This window comes from Leopardus geoffroyi, chromosome E2, assembly GCF_018350155.1.
Source record: "Leopardus geoffroyi isolate Oge1 chromosome E2, O.geoffroyi_Oge1_pat1.0, whole genome shotgun sequence".
NCBI lineage: Eukaryota > Metazoa > Chordata > Mammalia > Carnivora > Felidae > Leopardus > Leopardus geoffroyi.
This window is the reverse complement of record NC_059335.1, coordinates 42,412,359-42,433,492: the sequence shown is the minus strand read 5'-3', so window position 1 is coordinate 42,433,492 and position 21,134 is coordinate 42,412,359. Positions and strand designations below refer to the sequence as shown.

The 21,134-nt window shown below is 44.7% G+C and overlaps 1 protein-coding gene across 2 annotated transcripts in view; it reads left to right on the top strand.

The window, feature by feature from the left end:
* CMTM4 (CKLF like MARVEL transmembrane domain containing 4) overlaps positions 1–21,134 on the top strand; it is a 69,711-nt gene that overhangs the window by 34,219 nt on the left and 14,358 nt on the right. For both annotated transcript variants that reach the window (XM_045442999.1, XM_045442998.1), the window contains exon 2: positions 16,360–16,536. In XM_045442999.1, coding sequence (XP_045298955.1) covers positions 16,360–16,536 — 177 coding nt within the window. The remainder of the gene's footprint in view (positions 1–16,359; positions 16,537–21,134) is intronic.

Genomic DNA, 21,134 nt, shown 5'->3' with positions numbered 1-21,134 from the left:
TGTGTGTGTGTGTGTGTGAGAGAGAGAGAGAGAGAGAGAGAGCATGTAGAGCATGAGAGGGAGGGAGAGACAGAGAGTGAGAGAGAGAGAATCCCAAGCAGGCTCTGCACTGTCAGCACGGAGCCTGATACAGGGCTCAAACCCACAAACCTGAGCCAAAACCAAGAGCTGGACCTTAACCACTGAGCACCTAGGGGCCCCCTCTTGTACCTACTTTTAAATCGGATTGTTTTCTTATTGTAAAGATTTGAGAGTTATTTGTATATTCTGGATGTAAGTCCTTCAACATTCTTTTTAAATTTAGGTTTTTATTATGGAAACTTATAAACATTTACTAGTTGTATTAATCAGGGTTCTCCAGAGAAACAGACTACTGGGATATAAAAAGAGATTTATTGTGAGAAATTGGCTCCCGTGGTTAGGGAGGCAGAGAAGTCCCATGATCTGCTGTCTGCAAGCTGGAGATCCAGGAAAGCCGGTGGTATAATTCAGTTGGAGGACTACGAGCCTAGAGCTGATGACATAAATTCCAACCCAAGGGCAGGAGAAGATGTGACTCAAGCGGTGAGGCAGGAAAAAAGGGGCGAATTCTTCCTTTCTCTCCCTTTTGTTCTATTCAGGCCCTCAGCCACCCTCACAGACAGACCCAGAAACAGTGTTTACTCTGGGCACACTGTGGCCCACTCAAATTGACATAAAACTAACCTTCGTGTTAGTACAGAGGATAGTGTTATGTATCCCTGTATACCCTTCACCCATCTTCAGTGGTCATCAACATTTTACTTATCTATCTATCTATCTGTCTGTCTGTCTGTCTGTCTGTCTATCTATTTAGAGGGTGGGAGGGGCAGAAAGAGAAGGAGAGAGAGAGCATCCCAAGCAGGTTCCGTGCTCAGTGCAGAGCCCGTCACAGGGCTCGATTGCACGACCTCGGGATCACCACCTAAGCCGTTACCAAGAGTTGGACGCTTAACTGCTTAACTGACTGAGCCATCTAGGAGCCCCTTATTTTCTTCTTTATCAACTCCTCCCATTTTTCTGGCTGTCATATTCTAAAGCTGGTCTCAGATATGATAGCATTTCAACTGTAACTACTTAGTATACATCTCTAACAGTTGAAGACTTTTTCCCCTAAATGACACATGCACAATATTATCACATCTAAATAATTAATAGTTCCTTAATATCACCTAAAATCTAGTATGTGTTTCTTTTTCTCCAGGGATCGCAAAAGTGCCTTTTAGGTTCGTTTGAGTCAGGATCTAAAGAAGATCTGCACGTTGCTTCTGCTTGATATGTTTCTTAGTCTCTCTCTCTTTCTCTCTCTCTCTCTCTCTCTCTCTCTCTTTTAATGTTTATTTATTTTGAGAGAGAGAGAGGGACAGAGAGTGAATCGGGGAAGGGCAGAGAGAGAGGGAGACACAGATTCTGAAGCAGGCTCCAGGCTCTGAGCTGTTGGCACAGAGCCAGATGTGGGGCTCAAACTCACGGACCGTGGGATTACGACCTGAGCCTAAGTCAGACACTTAACTGACTGAGCCACCCAGGCGCTCCTCTTAGTGTCTCTTAGTCTGCAACAGCAGCACCCCCTCCTTTTATGCTATTGATTTGTTGATGACATTAGGTAGTTTGTTGTGTAGCATTTCTCACATTTTGAATTTGGTTGATGGCCTCCTCAGTGTAATTTTAACATGCTTTTCTTTCTTTTTCTGATTTCAAGTTTACTTATTTTTGAGGGAGAGACAGAGAGAGTGAGTGGGGTAGGGGCAGGGAGAGAGGGAGAGAGAGAGAATCCCAAGCAGGGTCCACACTGTCAGTAAAGAGCCCAACGTGGGGCTCAAACCCATGAACCATGAGACCATGACCTGAGCTGAAACCAAGAGTTGGACGCTCAACCAGCTGAGCCACCCAGATGCCCCAACATGCTTTTCTAACTTCCATTTCCTGTACACTAGGGTTAGCTCTGGAGGCTCGATTTTAGGGGGTGGCAAGAAAGTTTTCTAGGTCCTGCTGTGTACAACCTATTGCATTGACATCAGAAAGCAGTGTCTGATTGTCTCACTTTCAGTGATGCCAGGATTGGCTGGTGGGTACAGGTGTTTTGAGCCTGATCCAGCTATTTAAAACTCCTTGTTGACCTCTTACTTAATAGCTTAACAGCCAATGATGATCGTAACCTGGATCAGTGGTTCTCCTTGGAAGTGGGAGATTTTGCCCCTCAGGGAACATGTGACAGTATTTGGAGACATTTTTGGTTGCCACCACAGGGGTGGGTTGAGTACTGGCACCTGGCGGGTAGAGGCCAGGGTTGCTGCTAAACATCAGACGATGCACAGGACAACCCCCACAACAAAGAATTCTCCAGTCCGAAGTGTCAATAGTGCCAAGTTTGGGAAGCTTTGTTCTGGAGTAGAGTATTGGTTTCAGAATTTTGAAAAGGTCTCCATGTGAACCAAGTATGTGAACCATTGGTTTTAGACCAAGAGCTACAGAAGTCTGAGTGAGGGGAAGGTAATTGAGCTGAAGCGCCATAGAAAGCTTTAGTGGAGGGTGACACAAATGGGGGTTAGAAGGATGATTTTGATAAGTTGGCAGAGGGAAAAATATATATATATATATATATATATATATATATATATATATATATATATATATATATATATATTTATTGAATACAACCAAGTTAACATCTAGCTTTCAGGTGGGTTCAGAAACTGGCCCAGGTCCATTACCAACTGGTAATTTTCTAATTCTGTCATTCCTTCTGCATTTACTAGCTGGAATTCTGGTAAGGAACTTTCCCTCATCACCCATTTGATTGCCTTCAAATACAGTTTGTACTGGAAAGGCAAGCAAGGTACCTGCTTGGTCTTTGTCCTTTACTTGTTTTCTAATAACAAGCTGATGCTTTAGCAACCCCCAAAGGTAAACAGTGGGGTTTCACCCCCTTGAAATGACCCATTAAAAACTCATGGATTTTTCTATATTTAATAGATTTCAGTATTTTTGGTCATTTAAAAAGACCTTTGGTTTTGAAATAATTTCAGACTTACACAAAGGTTGCAAGGATGGTACTGAATAATACATACTTTCTCCTGGATTCTCCAAATGTTAACTTTTTACCACATTTACTTTATCCTTTCTTTCTGTGTGTAGGTCTTTTGAGCGTGTAGTGCATACTTGATGCCTATTTATCCTTCAATATGTCAATGTCTTTAAAGGTAAGACTGGTGTTGTTTACAAAGGTGTTGTTACAAAACCGCAGGAAGGTGATCAAAGTCAGGAAATTAACACTGATAAAATACTGAAGCTAAACTTTAGACCTTATTCACGTTTCTCTGGTTGTCTCAAGACTGCTGTATATAGTACAAGAAAATCCTGGGTCATGTATTGCGTTCAGTCGTCACGTCTTTTTAATCTCCTTGAATCTGGAATAGTTCCACAGCCTTTGTGTTTTGTGACATTGACATTTTAGAGGAATACAGGCCATTTATTTTGTAGAATGCCCCTCAGTTTGAGTTTGACGTTTTCTCATGTTTAGATGCTGCTTATTTTGTGGTCTTGTCAGGAATACCACAGAAATGATGGGGCATTTTTCTTAGTGCCTCATATCAGAGGCAAATGAACTAGATTCGTTCCATTACTGGTAATCCAAACTTGGTTAAAGTGATATCTGCCAGGCTTCTCCACTGTCAAGTTACTATTTTTTCCTATATAATTAGTAAGTATTTTTTGTGGGGAGAGACTTTTAGAGCATGTAAATATCCTGTAGCTCCTCAAACTTTTCCTCATGAGTTTTAATATCCATTGATTCTTGCTCGAATTCAGTAGGTTATGATGGTTGCCAAATGGCGATTGTCTGAATCCATCATTCCTTCTGTATTTATTAGCTGGATTTCAACTGTAAGGAAGAGTTTTCTCTTCTCCCCTGTTTATTTATGTCAGTATGGGCTCATGGATTCATGTTTTATTCACAGTCTTTTAATATTTAACTGTTATTATTTATTTTGGTGCTCAAATTGTCCCAGATTTGGCCAGTGGGAGCCCTTTGGAACTGTCTCCAATGTCCTTTAGACATGTTCCCTTCATCCTCAGACACAAGATATCCAGACTCCTCTTAGATTTCCCTACCTCAGCCCTCGAATTCTCCAAGGGAGCCCTGGTTCCTTTCACTGGAAAATAATAGTATTTAGAAACCAAGATTTGAATGTTATTCAAATATATACATTTATACATATTATCTATTTTATCTATCTTTCTGTCTATCTATCTCCTGGTCTCTTAGGATATGCATTTCACTATTTTGACCCCAAATTAATCCAAGAGGAGGAAAAAAGCTCCTCTTGGACTGCTAGTTTCTCATTCAATGAGAAAAACAGTGCCCTTCTTGCCATTTGGTTAAGGTGTTTTTCAGAGATGCTACGGTGGGGAGGTGCCCAAGAGTTAAAGCAGAGAGATGAAGGAGAGGGGGCAGGTTTTACTTTTGAATCATGAGGGGTGGGAGGCTACTTCCTATGTTTTCAGCTTTGTCCATGAAGTAAGGACATGAGAAAGGAAGGGAGGGGAAAGGAAACCCGAATGCCAGCAGCATCGTTAACCATCTTCACATGTGTGTGGTTTGAAGGCAGCTTGTCTCTTGTGTCCTCCACATCCACATGTGCGTTGTTTTTGCTCCATTACTACTTTAAACGGTCTGAAAATGTAGCTTTTTGGGCAGGGTGGCATTTGCAGGAAAATGTTGTGGGCATTTTTTTGGCAAGAAAGATGCTGACCGTCCTGTGGTTTTCTGAAGTCATGTGCAATTCTATCATCAAACCACATAATAAGATTTTCTAAACTTTTTTAAAAAACAAGATGTTTTGCACTTCATCGGGAATACTGTTCTGTGCCGTACGTAGTTGGACGTCTAAAAATAGACCTGTTTTGATCTAACACCGTGGTATGCCATGGCCAGCCACTGTGTACAAGTGACCTGTGGGTTTAATGTGTGTGTGATCGAGCTCACTTATGCTATAAGTCTGATAATTTGTGTTAAAGGTGAGAGTCTTGCCAAAAAAAAGAAAAGAAAAGAAAAAAAGAACTTGAAATGCAATCCCCTGAGTTCAACTCTTATGTGTATGGCTTTAGGATTTCAAAATGGCAAAATTATTTACACAGTAGACCCTGGCTTGGAAAATCTATCAGGAACACCTGTTGGGTTGGTCTTGTAACACCCCCGGCTCAGACCAGACCAGGCCGACAGCAGCTCGAGTCTTCTGTCCTTCACAGAAAACAAAGCCATCGGGGTTTGAAGTGGGCACTGCTCCGAATGTGGCTACCCGCAGGGCATGCCTAACAGAGCTGGTGGAGGTGCTGGTCACCTTGCCCTGGTCTCCGGTTTTCTTCTTTCTGCCCTGAGTCCTTGGCAGCCTCCCTCCCCCCTTTTGTCTGTCTCTCCCTTTCTTCTCAACAATAAGGCACTTACTTGCCTCTGCCCCTTGGCTCCTTTGGTTAAACTAATTCTGCCTGAACAGTGCTCCCCGGCCAGCCTTGGTGGCTTTAGCGCCTGAGGGGTCCTTGCCCTTCCTGAGCAGGTAGTTCTGTTTTAAATCTCCGCCTCTCTCAAATCCATAGCTCAAATCCCTTGACACCATTAGCTCCTTTGTTTGAGAACCACCCCCTTCCCCCAGATTTGCTCAGTGCTCGATTGTCTCAGGGGAGAGAGGAGGGAAATATTTTAAATCTACTTTCCTCAGGGGATGGCCTCCCTTGAGAGTGGCAACTCAGTGGGTTATTCTGTTTAGGCAAATTAAGATGTTACTGTAGTTAGATCCCTTTGAGAATGATCAAAGTTGTGTGCTTTGTTAGGGAGCCTTGTGGCACTGGTTGCCGGGTCTCCTACTGTGTTCCTTGAAGAGAAGGCATACAGTGATGCTTTTTTCCAAGAGTGTGGGGAGAAACTAGACCCTGGTAAGTAAGTTCTATGTTAGACGTCTGGCCTAGGAGAACGAGGTCTGTGGAACCACAGCTTTGGGGCCTTGGACCAATCTTCTGGCCACACGATGGAGATGCCACCTTCTTCCTGAGCGAGTATCAGACAGCGAATGGACCGTGCCCAGCACGGGGCCTGAGAGCATCCTTACCTTACAGATGCTCCTACATGCAAACCATTGTTATTCTGAGGTGGCTGGCAGCACACGGCCAGCCATTGGAGGCCCTCTGCAGAACACGCAGCGTGGCTTCTGGCCTGGCAGCTTCTGTTTTAAGGTGCTCTGTCATTTAAAAGCCTGTAATTATGGAGAGCAGCTTACAACCCCTGGCCTCAGGATGCAGAAAGATGGCGGGGGAAAGGCCTCGTGCCCCTTCTGCGCTTCTAGCTCCGGCTTCCGTCTCAGCCTCTGCTGTGAGGTGGTTAAGAATGGAGCTGGTTCTGAGGCGTGGTCACTGCCTTGCACCTCTCCTGCCCTCTCTCGCTTCTCCCTTCTGCTCATCAGGAAGGCTTACAGCAGAAGCAGCGTCGGGTCTTTGAGGCTAAATACAAGCCATGTCTCATCTTTCAAATATTTTTTTCAGTTTTGGTGGGAAGAGGGACATTTGATCCATTGATTCATTGATTCATTCATAAGATTTATTTATTTTTGAGAGAGAGAGAGAAAGAGAGAGAGAGAGAGAGACAGCGTGTACGCCCACGCCAGTTGGGGAGGGGCAGAGGGGGACAGAGGATCTGAAGCAATCATGACCTGAGCCGAAGTCAGATGCTTAACCGACTGAGCCACCCAGGCACCCCCAAAATACTGTTTTTTATTTTTTATTTTATTTTTTTTTCAACGTTTATTTATTTTTGGGACAGACAGAGACAGAGCATGAACGGGGGAGGGGCAGAGAGAGAGGGAGACACAGAATCGGAAACAGGCTCCAGGCTCTGAGCCATCAGCCCAGAGCCTGACGCGGGGCTCGAACTCACAGACCGCGAGATCGTGACCTGGCTAAAGTCGGACACTTAACCGACTGCGCCACCCAGGCACCCCCAAAATACTGTTTTTTAAAGCACAACAGAAATAATTTCCCAGTGTAGAAACCAGGCTCATGATTTGGATGCTTCCTGGAACATTAGTTGAGAAGGCTATAAAGAGGCGTTCTGTTTGGTCAGCGAAGTTTAGGACCGACTGTTAATGGGAGTATAAACATGAAAACTGAGGTACTTTGGTCAAGGACTGGGTTCTGTCCCTGCCCTCCACTTTACCCCCAGCCAAGGATCTCAGTTTGAAAGTGAGTCACCACCTCACACAAGCTTTCTCTCCTGCTTCTCCTCTGAGACCCCCTGAGTCCAGTTGCTCCTAGGAAGACTTCTCAAGACCTCTGCTGCTGCCCAAGCTCTCGACGACTGTCAGCTTTCCAAACCTCAGCACTTCTCTGGGCACTGAGCCTTGGCACCTGGACAGTTACCTGTCTTTGTGTGTATAATGAGGTGTGTTGGCTGTGTTGGAACTGAGACCCTAATCCCAGCAAGCCTCTAGGTGCCACAGAGCAGTCAGGGTCACTGGAGAAGTTGTGTGGCCACATAGGAGCCACTGCAGATTCAGATTGTTGGAGATAGTCTTCATTTGGACAGTCATTTTGCATCTGGTGATTTTGAGACTCCTTAAAACTATTTTTAAATATTGTGATTTTTGTTTGTATGCATATCTTAAATTTTTTTGTGTGTGTTTATTTTATTTTTGAGAGAGAGAGAGAGAGAGTGAGGGAGTACAAGTGCGGGAGGGGCAGACAGAGAGGGAGACAGAATTAGAAGCAGGCTCCAGGCTCTGAGCTGTCAGCACAGAGCCCGATGCGGGGCTCGAACCCACGAACTGTGAGATGACCTGAACCGAAGTCAGATGCTTCACCGACTTGTATGCATATCTTTAAGTGAGTTTGATTAGATCCTTTGATAAACTAATAATCAAGGAAGGTTAGGATTTCATCTGATCTTTGAAGATATCTTCATACCTATTAGGGTTACTCTTCCTTCATGGGGGTCCCTGCCGTCACATTAGAGTAAGGCCGGCCTTTTTATTACGTGCTGGTCTCCAGGTTGTTCTGTGCTCACTCCCTGCACTTACAGTGCAGTGGCTTCCAGGAGAGGGGTTGTGTGCTCTCAGGAAGGGTTTAGGAATGATGAAGTCTTCTGATAAAGAAATGGGACCAACATGGACTTGCAGAGTGACTTTCATTTTCCATTAGAGCTTTTAATGTCGATTTTAAATATTCATGAATGGTTTCAAAACAAGTAAGGATTGATTCTTAGAGGTCACTAACATTTAACTCATAATAAGCCAGCATGTTTCAAAAAGTGTTTATACATGGAATATTTAATTTTTTAAAATAAGAGCACACATCCTCATTGTGGAAATTCTGGAAAGTCAAAGAAGCCTACATGGGGTGCCTGGCTGGTTCCATTAGTGCAATGTGCAACTCTTGATCTTGGGGTTGTGAGTTCGAGCCCCATGTTGGGTGTAGAGATTACTTAATAAAATCTTAAAAAAAAATCTATCCACAGTCCTACCACATAGACGGATTCCTGAAATTCCAAATATTTTATGCTTTTGTTTTAAAAGTTTAAGTACCATAGTCAATATCTCTATATCTTTACCTTGACGATCTGGTAAGAGTTTGTAAAACCATTTGGATCTGGTGTCTTTACGAGTGGTAACAGGCATCTGGGTGGCTTGGTTAAGCATCCAGCTTTGGCTCAGATCATGATCTTAAGGTTTGTGAGTTCAAGCCCCACATTCTGCTTGGGATTCTCCCTCTCCCTCACTCTGTCTGCCCTTCCCTCACTTGTGCGCATGCTCTCTCTCAAATAACCTTAAAAAAGAAAAGAAAAGAGTGAATGGCATATTCATCTAGTAAAATAAGCAGTTTTGTACTAGAGACCTAGAACATGTTGTGAAATTTCCTTCCTAGGAGTTCCCTTCCTAGTCTGTATGAGCTGGATTATGCTTCAGCAACAAACAAACTAAAATCTCAATGGCTTAACACAAGGGAGGTTTTCTTTTCATGAATAGTACACATCTCCCATTAGCCTTACTCAGAGGCCACCCCCTCCCGGAACACTGCTGGCTGCTGAGGCAGGGAGAGCGAGCGTCCCCACTGGCGTTGCCAGATCTCTCACCCATTCAAACCTTTTGTTATTCAAACCAGAAGTAGTTGCAGGCTGTAAGTGGCTTGAGACTCGTGTGACGTTGGAGGCCCACTTTTCCCACAGGAAAAATATATTAAATTAAAAATAGAAAGCTAGGTACAAGAATGAATATTTTTAATGAGAAACACACAAAATTATGAATTTAAGAACTGTTTTCTTTCTGTTTTTAGGCCTCCACTAATATAGGTCATATTTGAATTTTTAGTATGATCAGTTTAATATTGAAGAAGTATACAGAATCAATCAGAGTATACAAAAATGTAGGCGTACACCAGAACAATTTAAATTTTATTATTATTTTTTAAGATTTTCTTTTTTTTAAATTTTTTTTTTTTTTCAACGTTTATTTATTTTTGGGACAGAGAGAGACAGAGCATGAACGGGGGAGGGTCAGAGAGAGAGGGAAACACAGAATCGGAAACAGGCTCCAGGCTCTGAGCCATCAGCCCAGAGCCTGACGCGGGGCTCGAACTCACGGACCGTGAGATCGTGACCTGGCTGAAGTCGGACGCTTAACCGACTGCGCCACCCAGGCGCCCCAAGATTTTCTTTTTAAATAATCTGTATGCCCAGTGTGGGGCTCGAACTCACAACCCCAAGGTCAAGAATTGCAGCCTCCACCAACTGAGCCAGACAGGTGCCCCGAGCAACTCACATTTTAAATTGCCACTATTTTGTATTGAGCAGCACCATTGCCTGTGCTGTTAGGCTGCTATGCTCTGTACATCCTCTTAAGGATGAATGTGTGTAGCAGGTTGTCACTGGCACGTTGGCTTCTTCCGTCGGTTTCAGTGCACTGGAGGCCATTTTGAGCGCCGTTGTCTTTGGGGCTTTCCGACCGCATCATTTCAGGGTTTGTCAGATAGCGTCTTACAAATTGGGATGCATGAATTGTCATCTTCCACACACGTTCTCATTCTTTGTAGCACTGCTATAGGTTCCTGCCATACACCCTGGAATTCTGATCTATTTTATTTTATTTTATTTTAATTAATTAATTAATTTGTTTATTTCATCCAAGTTAGCATAGAGTACAGTAATGATTTCTGGAGTAGATTCCAGTGTTTCATCCCCTTACCCACTGAGCCCATCCCCCCCCCCAAACCCCTCCTGCAACCCTCAGTTTGTTCTCAGTATTTAAGAGTCTCTGATGTTTTGTGTCTCTCCCTGTTTTTATATTATTTTTGCTTCCCTTTCCTTATGTTCATCTGTTTTGTCTCTTAAAGTCCTCATATGAGTGAAGTCGTATGATTTTTGTCTTTCTCTAATTTCACTTAGCATAATACCCTCCAGTTCCATCCACGTCGTTGCAAATGGCAGGATTTCATTCTTTTTGATTGCCGAGTAATACTCCGTTGTATATATACACCACATCTTCTTTATCCATGCATCTGTTGATGGACATTTGGGCTCTTTCCATACCTTGGCCATTGTCAATAGTACTGCTATAAACATTGGGGTGCATATGCTCATTCGAAATAGCACACCTGTATCCCTTGGGTATATATTTAGTAGTGCAATATCTGGGTTATAGGGTAGTTCTATTTTTAACTTTTTGAGGAACCTCCTCAAACCACCAGTTTGCATTCCCTGATCAATTCTATTTCATGTGATTCCCACCAAAAAGGGAGAACATATGTATGTGCTTATAATTACATACTCTGCATTATTGAATATAATCTTGGTCTATCTTGTGAATTTTAGGGCCTGTTTCTTCTTCATGATGTCAGCTCAGAGTGTATCTGGAAGCCATTCCTGCGGTGGGGTGGGGGGATTTACAGTAACTATGTGTGGAAGTGACAACTGAACCCAAATGTAACCTGTCTCTCACTCAGCTTCCAATTAGCCAAATCCCCAGAATGCCCATTGATACTCCATTGCCACCTGGTGAGGAGTCATGCTAGCAAGCTGGAGCGGCACTTGTGGAGTTGTGAGGCAGAAACTCTATCATCTTGAGAATAAATCTGCATGGGGAACATCTCACACCACAAGCCTCCAACCCTGCAGTGTGCCTGCAAGGGGGAGAATGGGATGTACTGGTGAACAGTGCCGTTGATTACTGTGGCCTCCAGAAAGGTCCTGACGCTGGACACTTCCACCAATAGTAACTGGGCTCCTGTGAAATTTTTATAAGTTTTATTTATTTATTTTTAAAGTTTACTTATTTGAGAGAGAGTGTGTGCCAATTGGGGGAAGGGCAGAGAGAGAGGGGAGGGGAGAGAGAGAATCCCAAGCAGGCTCTGCACTGTCAGCACGGAGCCCAATATGGGACTCGAACTCACTAACCGTGAGATCATGACGTGAACCAAAGCCAAGAGCCGGACGCTTAACCGACTGAGCCACCCAGGCGCCCCAAAATTTTGAAAAGTTTTAATAGTAACTTAATCAGTCATCATTTTTTTTCCTTTCCTGCTTTTTGAGTTTGCCAGTCATAATTAGCTGCTGACAACCTTTTAGTATAAATTTGTTTGCCAACTATGAAAAAATACTCTTGGTCAGTTGGTAGGTGCTACATGGAAAGGGCCCTGTCAAGGACACACATGATCCCTCAATTAGCAAATACAAGGGCTGTTACTTATTTGCACCTTTTTGAACAACTCCATACTATTTTACATTGTGATATTTGTCTACTGCAAAACTGTTATAAGTTGAATTACTTCTGACTCTTGGGTTGCCTTGAAGTTGTTGGCTTCCAGCATTAACTTTGAGTTCGTACTTTCTTCTTGTTGGTCAATAGGTAGGTTTTACTTTAGCAGTAGACTTCACTGTGCTGGAGGAAAATTTGACATTTGTTATGCCAAAAGGCAGGCAAAAAAGTGTACTGCTTATTCGAAACAATATTAGAAGCTGCTTAAATACCTATCAAAAGGGGATTGATTAATGTATGTGTATAGCTGTGTGTGTGTGTATCTGTCTGTATCTCTGTCTACCTATGAATACTCATGACACTGTGATTTATAACAGGAAATAATATATTTGGTCTTCATCTCATTTCTGGCACAGAGCTCTTAAAACCCTTGAAGTTTCCCAAATGATGAGAGGTGTCTTTTGCTCTTCTTAGCAACTCCCTTTCAACCACACCTGAGTTTGTGTTAATGAGAGGACTGTTGCGGAAGGCACCTAAGGATGGAGGCTGGTTGCCAGGCGAAGCGACCTTGTGATAGAGAGTTCAGCCCCACCCACCGGCCTCTAGGAAGGGGCTGCAAACCGAGCTCTAAAAACTCTGAAGGCAAGAGTTGACAGCTTCCAGGCTGGTAAACCAAAATGTGTATGTACGTGCCAGGAGGGCCGTGCATTCCAAACTCTGCAGGACAGAGCTCCTGTGTTAGAGACGCTTTTGGACCTTGCCCTGTGTATCTCTCCATTTGCTGTTTAATTTTATCCTTTTGTAACTGGGGTGCAAGAGCACCTGGCTCCGGGGGTTCCAGACAGACTGGGTTCAGCCACTGGCCGCTGACAAAGTCCAAAGGCAGAGGTGAGTGGCGGGGAAAGAAGAAAGGAATTGATTTCAGGGAGGCGTGCCCTGGGAAGACCAGGAACGACGTCTCAAAGACATCTCCCACGTGCTGAAAATGCTTCCAGGTTTATAGAAGGAAAATGTGGGACAAAAGTCGGTGGGTACTTGCAGCTGGTCAGTAAAGGTCAGGTTGATCATTGTCTTGGGGTCGGCCCCACTGGCTCTTGCTGGCTCAGGGCAGTGCCTGTTGCTTGAGGGGACAGTTTCGGTTTCCATCACAGGATGCTTTGCTCACAGGGTGTTTGGCCCAAGTTAAGAGATAAACTGGAAAGAAGAACTCAGTCAGAACAGACTGAGGTCAGAATGGGGGCAGTCGAAATTCTCTTTCATTTGAATATCGTTTGTAATAGACTGTGATAAATGATAAACTTCATATAAATCTAGAATATTCTCGGTGAGGCTTTCATGTCACTCTGCCTAACATTTCAAACACCTTTGCCCTAGTTACACTGCATTCTGCTTCCCTGCTTGGATTTTTTTCCCCCTTTGCACTTAACACTGCCTCGCGTACTGTATTTTTAATTTAATTTTTAAAAGCTTCTCCTTCATTAGAATATGGGCTAGAGAGCAGAGATTGTTTGTTTTGTTCACTGCTGTATTGAGTGGCCTATTAGATTTGCATATTCTTGAAACCGTTTTTAATATTTAAGATTGTAGGTGTTACCTTCCCACACAAATATGGTTGAAGTTAGCATACCAGAAACATTTGTAACTCATCAGTACAGTGTGTTATTTCTTGCCCAGGATTACTAGATCCAATTACAGGGGGAAGAAAAAAGTTGAGGAGTTTCCCTTATATGAACTACTTCTTTGTGAACTGATTGCAAGTCAGGCATGAAATTCAGATGGAGAATTCAAGTCTCTGCTTCTGCAGAGAATTGTAACAAGAGCGATCAGGAGACGCACAAAATGTGTGCTTAAAGACCCCCGTCTCAGCATGCTCTGACTTAAAATAGAAGCACAAACCATGTATTGATAGAAGTGTCTTTTGTGATTGCTGTGTGGAAATATATTTTTTTTAATGTTTATTTTTATTTATTTTGAGAGAGAGAGAGAGAGAGGGCACAAGCGGGGCAGGAGGGGGTGGGAGTGAAGAGAGAGAATCCCAAGCAGGCTCTGGGCTGTCAGCGTGGAGCCCGACATGGGGCTCGATTCCATGAACTGTGAGATCATGACCTCAGCCGAAATCAAGAGCCAGAGACTTTTAACTGAATGAGTCACCCAAGCACCCCAGTGTGGAAGTATTGATGTTGATAGTGGATAGAGTGGCGCCACCCTGTCCTGCCTTTCACGTGGAGATCCTGCCAAGCAAGTTAGCAATTGTGGGTGTGGGTTTTTCGTGGCTCCCGAGGCCCTGTTTGCTGGCAGTGTGCAAGTAACTGTGCTTTGGTGCCTCAGGAGGAAAGAGATGGGCTGGCCCCTCCCTGCCTTCAAAAAGCTCAGGAGGCAGAGAGAGACATAATAGCAAGTTTAAAAAAGGGTAGAATGCAATCACAGATGAACAAGCCTTCCCAGGAGAAGGGGCAATCAAATAATGTCTGGCAGGGAGAGAGACAATCTGGGAAGGCATGGGGAGGAGGTGGCATTGAGTCCCGCACTGAAAGGCACATGTGGGACTCCAGTAGTCAGAGGTCACAGAGCAGCCCATGCCTTGGGGTTTTCCCAAAGTTTAATTATCTGGGGATCTTGTCAAACAACAACAACAACATTCTGACTCTGTAGGTCAAGGAGGAGAGGCAGAGATTCTGCACATCTTGGGCACCTAGGTGGCTTAGTCAGTTAAGCGTCCGACTTCAGCTCAGGTCATGATCTCACGGTTCCTGAGTTGTAGGCTCGCGTCGGGCTCTGTGCCGACAGCTCAGAGCCTGGAGCCTGCTTCGCGTTCTGTGTGTGTCTCTCTCTCTGCCTGTTGCCAGCTCTCTGTCTTTCAAAAATACATAAACATTAAAAAAAAAAATTCTGCACTTCTGATGGCCTCTCTCGTGGTGCTGCTGTTGGTGGCTCTAAGGACAAATCTGGGACCACCGAGTCGCCTGCCTGTACCTCCTGGACCTTTGAAGTGGGGGCTCGCCTCAGGTTCTGGCCCAGGCTTGACATGTGGTGGTCTGAGAAGTGCTCTGTTAGAGAAGCGGTAGAGTAGAGGCTGGGAGACTAAGACTGATCTTAGGTTTTAGGTAAAAGACCACCTGACCTGTCCTGATCATTGGCCCATTAATTCAGCCATTGGAACCCCTCCTCCTCCTCCTCCTGAAATTAAAAAAAAAAAAAAAAAAAAAAAAATTTTTTTAATATTTGTTTATTTTGGAGAGAGAGAGAGAGCGACACACACACACAATCCAAAGCAGGCTCCAGGCTCTGAGCTGTCAGCACAGAGCCCGACTTGGGGATTGAAATCATCAACTGTGAAATCCTGACCTGAGCCCAGGTCGGCTGCCCAACCTACTGAGCCACCCAGGCACCTGGTCCTGAAATCTTTTTTTTAAGTTTTGATTTATTTATTTTGAGAGAGAGACAGAGAGAGTGAGTGATGGAGGGGCAGAGAGAGAGGGAGAGAGAGAATCCCAAGCAGGCTCCATGCTGTCTGCGCGAAGCCCGATTCAGGGCTCGAACACATTAACCATCAGATCATAACCTGAGCAGAAACCAAGAATCAGATGCTTCACTGAGCCACCTAGGCACTCCCCATCCTGAAATCTTTTAAAAGCTTACCTGGTAATTTCCACTGATACCTGTTTAACTATGAGCTCTGATCTCCGGGGACATATTGCTGGAATATTACTTTGGTTCTTCAGAAAGAAACCGATGCCATTACTGGTAAAATTTTCAATGTTTTTATAAGCTGCTGTTCCAACTTTTTCTGACCAAGTACAGTGATAACTTTTATTTTTTTATTTTTTATTAAAAAAGTTTTTTAAAGTTTATTTATTTTGAGAGAAAAGGCAAGCAGAGAAGAGGCAGAGAGAGAAGGAGGGAGAGAGAATCCCAAGTAGGCTCTGCACTGTCAGCATGGAGCCCAGTGTGGGGTTCAAACCGAGGAACTGTGAGATCATGACCTGAGCCAAAATCCGGAGTCAGACTCTTGCCTGTCTGAGCCACCCAGGCGCCCCTCCAGTGATAACTTTTAAAAAACGTAGCTCATGAATTAATTAGGTAGGCCTCACTTTTAGGGACTTGTAACTGGGAGAAGGAGGGATTATACTTGTCCCTGTCTTAAAGCCCTCAGGGGTCCCAGTCAGCCTGCGTGACCTCCGCTTGAACCACCAGGGCAGTTGCAGATGGCATAAACGGACACCATTTGGACCCTGCCCTCTCCGTGTTTGGCATAATTGTGGTGGGGACTATAAATTGGAAACGTGTGTAGGCAGAGTCCACTTACTGGTGGCAGAGGCAGAACTGAAAACGTCACAGAGATGTTCCTTTCTGTTTCCTCACGAGGGCCACACCCGGACGGTGTCGGGGGGCTGTCGTGCGAGGTGTCTGCATCAGGAATTCTATCCTCTATACCTGTTTCGTAAGAATTTCAGCAGGTTATGTTCCTGACGGTGGTGCTGTCGTCCCCAGAGGAAAACTCTGGCTGCATATGTTGGTGGTGGAGTTTTAGTTAAACGTGGCAGGCACATACGTCCACGGCCATGTACTAAATATACACATACATGTGTGTTTCCAATTTTCTTCCTAGATTTTGGCCCTGATTGCTTTCATCTGCATAGAGACCATCATGGAGTGCTCTCCGTGTGAAGGCCTCTACTTCTTTGAGTTTGTGAGCTGTAGTGCATTTGTGGTGACTGGAGTCTTGCTGATTCTGTTCAGTCTGAACCTTCACATGAGGATCCCCCAGATCAACTGGAACCTGACAGTGAGTATAGGTCACCACTCTCTGACCCTGGGTGCCGCTCGGCTCCGAGGGAAATTTGGAACCTCTCCGTGTGCTGTTTGGTTCCAGTTCATTTTGATACTTAAATATTTCGTTGTAATTCAACTGTGAAATTTTAAATTTCTTTACTGGGTTGGATAAAACTATAAGGTAATTTGAATCTTCACTAATGGTAAAACCATCATAAAGATTATTTTGACCCCTTTAAAGATGTCATTTCAATTTTATGATCCCCAGAGAAGATTGGTAATGTTGATATTTACAGAATCTGGACAGAGAAAATGGAATTAATACCTTTATTTTTTTTTCACACTGGACCCAAAAGCCATTTACAAAAGTATTGATTCAGGAAGAATTGAAATTATGAATGAAAATGACCAATGAGTTGCAAAGCCTAGGATTATCATTAAATTCAAAGCAACTGGTAGGACGCAAAGGGTTTGGTGGTTTGATCAGAGTCTTGAGTGGAAAAAGCGTGCCCTCTCGACGGTTTGGGTTCTTAATGACGGGCTCACCCTCTGATCAGCATGGGAAGCTTAGGCCTGGTCCCTCCCGGGCCCCTGTTCCTGGACTTGTGTTACTTTTTCTTACCCTGCTGAATGGGAAAGGAAACTTCATAACAGCACTTGGTTTTCTTGATGTTTCTTTGCAAACACTCACGTGCAAGAGCCCAAAGGAAATCGGTCAGAGACACAAGAAAGCACAGTCAGCTGCCTCCCCCTCTGTGCCTCCTGAGAAGCTGCAGGGTGGCAGGAGCAGGGAGGCTGCTGCAGACCGCCCACCCTTGTGTGAGCTCCTGTCTTGCTGCCTAGCGCTGGGTGTGTGCGGCAGCATGGAAAGTGTGCCCCGGGTGCAGGAGCCAGGGAGGAGGTCCCCTTGCCTGGGAAGGCCACCCCCATGGTGATCCTGCGGGGTACGGAGAGGAGCGGGTCTTCCTGGCAGAATACTCTGTGTGTTGTTCGAACTCCTGGGAGGGAATATAAAAGGAGAGCTGAACTAGAAAAGCTGATTTCAGTCGAAAACTCAGCTGGATTTGTCCTGGTTTTGTGACAGGTTTTAGCATCTCAGGTGGTTTTTATTTTTATTTTTTTAATGTTTGTTTATTTTTGAGAGAGACACAGTATGAGCAGGGGAGGGCCAGAGAGAGGGAGACACAGAATCCGAAGCAGGCTCCAGGCTCTGAGCTGTCAGCACTGAGCCCGACACGGGGATTGAACTCACAAACCGTGAGATCATGACGCGAGCCGAAGTCAGACGCTTAACCGACTGAGCCACCCAGGTGCCCCAGCATCTCAAGTATTTTTAATTTTTTTTAATGTTTATTTATTTTTGAGACAGAGAGAGACAGAGCATGAATGGGGGAGGGTCAGAGAGAGAGGGAGACACAGAATCCGAAGCAGGCTCCAGGCTCTGAGCCGTCAGCACAGAGCCCGACGCGGGGCTCGAACCCACGGACTGTGAGATCATGACCTGAGCCGAAGTCGGACGCCCAACCGACTGAGCCACCCAGGCGCCCCTCAAGTATTTTTAAGATAAAGTTTGTGTTCTCCATTAAAAAATGTTCACAGAGTTGTGAGCATTTATCCATTTAAATTGACAGTGTAGTAGACAGAGAGCATAGGACAACCTCATTAGCCTCCTCCAACCAGAATGCAAAGTGCCGGAGGACCCGTTTGACAAAGAAGTGGCTGCCAGGAAGACCAGGGACTTTGAATTAGACATTTTTGGGTTCAAGTGCAAGGTGGTTCTTAAGGTCTGTGTGTGACTCTGGGCAGGTCACTTACAGCCGCATGTTGCAGGCCACCATTGGTAAGGTGGAGGCGATAGTATTTTACAGGCTTGTTTTAAGAAGGAAATGAAACAATGTGTATAAGGGGACCTCAAGCCAGTGTGCGCTGCTGCCTGCATAAGAAGTATTTTTTTTTTATAATTTAACTTTATTTTTTAAGATTTACATCCAAATTAGTATATAGTGAAGCAGTGACTTCAGGAGTAAATTCCTTAATTCCTTCCCCATTTAGCCCATCCCCCCTCCCATAACCCTGTATAAGAAGTATTAATATTATCACAAGTGAGAGTGGTTTTCTTTTTTTTTTTTAACCATTAACAAAATTTTTTAAATATTTGTTTATTTTTGAGAGAGAGAGCAAGCAAGTGGGTGAGGGACAGAGAGAGGAGACACAGAATCCAAAGTAGGCTCCAGGCTCTGAGCTGTTAGCACAGAACCCAACGCGGGGCTTGAACTCACGAACTGTGAGATCATGACCTGAGCCGAAGTTGGACACTGAACTCACTGAGCCACCCAGGTGCCCCACGAGAGTTGTTTTCTATCAGCCACATCTTTCTCCTGCAGACTTCTGCCAGGATTGGCTTTACTCCCTTAATTCAGTCTTATCTTCTGATTTGACAGCTGTGAATCTGTTAAAAGACTTCACACTGCAGCTTTATAACTAATTCATATTGGTCTTTATCCCCAGAAATACCTACTTAGTGAGCTTTCTGGAATTCACATTTTTTCTATTTTTTTTAAAGTTTACTTATTTTTTCAGAGAAAGAGAGGGTGCAAGCAGGGAGAGGCAGAGAGACAGGCAGACAGAGAATCTCAAGCAGGCTCTGTGCTGTCAGCACAGAGCCCAACGCGGGGCTCGACCTCACGAACCGAGAGATCACGACCCGAGCCAAAATCAAGAGTTGGACACTTACCCAACTGAGCCACTCAGGCGTCCTGGATTTTCCTATTTTAATCATGAAGGGCTTTCTGCTTGGTGACTACCACATTATTCAGTCGTACTGAAGTGCCTCTTTTTCACTGGGAAGTTAACATACATCATTTTCTTCTGGACGGTGTTGGTGGAGCAAACACCTGAGTGAGTGATGTGGTCACTTGAGAATGCTTTCAATTTTTTGGGATCCTTTTTCCAGAATTTCCAGCCCCCCATTTTTTTTTAAGTTTATTTATTTTGAGAGAGAAAGAGAGGGAGGGAGGGAACCCCTAGCAGGCTCCACATCATCAGTGCAGAGCCCGATGTGGGGCTCAAACTCATGGAGCCGTGAGATCATGACCTGAACCGAAACCAAGAGTTGGATGCCCAACCACCTGAGCCACCCAGACGCGCCGAGAATTTCCAACCTTTTAGAGCAGATGAAGGTGTTTGCTTATCCAACAGAAGAGTATGTGAGTACATGAACTTGAGGAGGTAGTACTTACTGAGGAGAGCTCAGGTCATCTATTCTTTGGGAGGGGAGAAAAAGTGAGCTCTTCAGGGCTGGACACAGCTTATTGGGATTGGGTTTCCCAGTTGGAATCCCTACAGAGGGTTGGCCTTGGCTGTGTTGTGTTTTTCTAACAAGGCGGTAGGAGTTATTGTCATCAACAGAGCTTGCTAGTGAATGAAATAGGGTGTGATTAGTATAGATTTAGCAAAACGGTCGTTCAGGAGCCTACATTGACATAAAAATATTCATGAAAAAGGGCACATAAGGAGGAGGTTGCAAAGTGTGTATTTTATACAAGCATTATTTGATGCAAGCAGAAAGATTCTGTTAGCTTTGGGTTTGCTTGTTTGTTTGTTGATGAATCTATGGGACTTACCACGTGGTATTTGTTTTTCTCTGTATATCAGGGGCTCATATGCCTGTGTGTCCTATCTGTGTTTACCTTGGTTAGTGTCCCAGGCCTCTTGCCCCACCCCTTCCTTCTCTTCTCTCATCCCTTTCCCACCACTGAAAGCCCACTAGCGGCTCCCAGTCTCCCTAGCTGGTGCTACGAGCCCGTCAGGGCCTGCTCAGCCTAACTGCGTAACCAGCAGGGAGGTCTGCACGTGCTGTCTCTCCTTCCCTACTCCCAATCTGTGTTTTCCCACCTTTCACTGTCAAATACAGATCATTCAGAAAAATTCATTAAAATGTACAGTTGAATGAAGAATGATAAAGACGGTGGAGTCACCGCTTGGGTCAAAAGGTAAATTTGACGTTCTTGAGAGTACTCTGGTCGTGATCTCTGGGGCCTCCATGTTCCTGGATTCCCAGGCTGTTCCTCAGTTTTCCCCTCACTGAACATGTTTTAAATATGTATTTTTTTCATTTGAGAGAGACAGAAACAGTGCCAGTGGGGGAGGGGCAGAGAGAAAATCCCAAGCAGGCTCCACGCTGCCAGCACAGAGGCTGATGCACGGCTCCAACCCACGAAACCGCGAGATCATGACCGAGAGTCAGACACCTAACTGACTGAGCCACCCAGGCGCCCGCCCATCTCCTCACTGAAGATTTGAGTGGAATCTGCCATGGAACGCTCTGTTCTTGCTGCGGTACTCTCCACTCTTGCCTGCCCTGATAATACCCTGTCCTGGCTTTTCTCCTTCCTCCTTGGTTTCCTTCTCAGTGCCTTAGTGGCCCTCGCTCATCCCACAGACCTCTCTGGATCAAAAACCCAGGTTGGTTGGGTGTTGAGTTGGGACAGTCTGAGTCACCCAGAGGAGCCACCTGAAGAGCCCCAAGGACTTGGCCGTGACTCATTGTGTGGGGTTTCTGACACAACTTTTTACACCAAATGTGTGTCTTTTTTTTTTTTTTTTCTGACA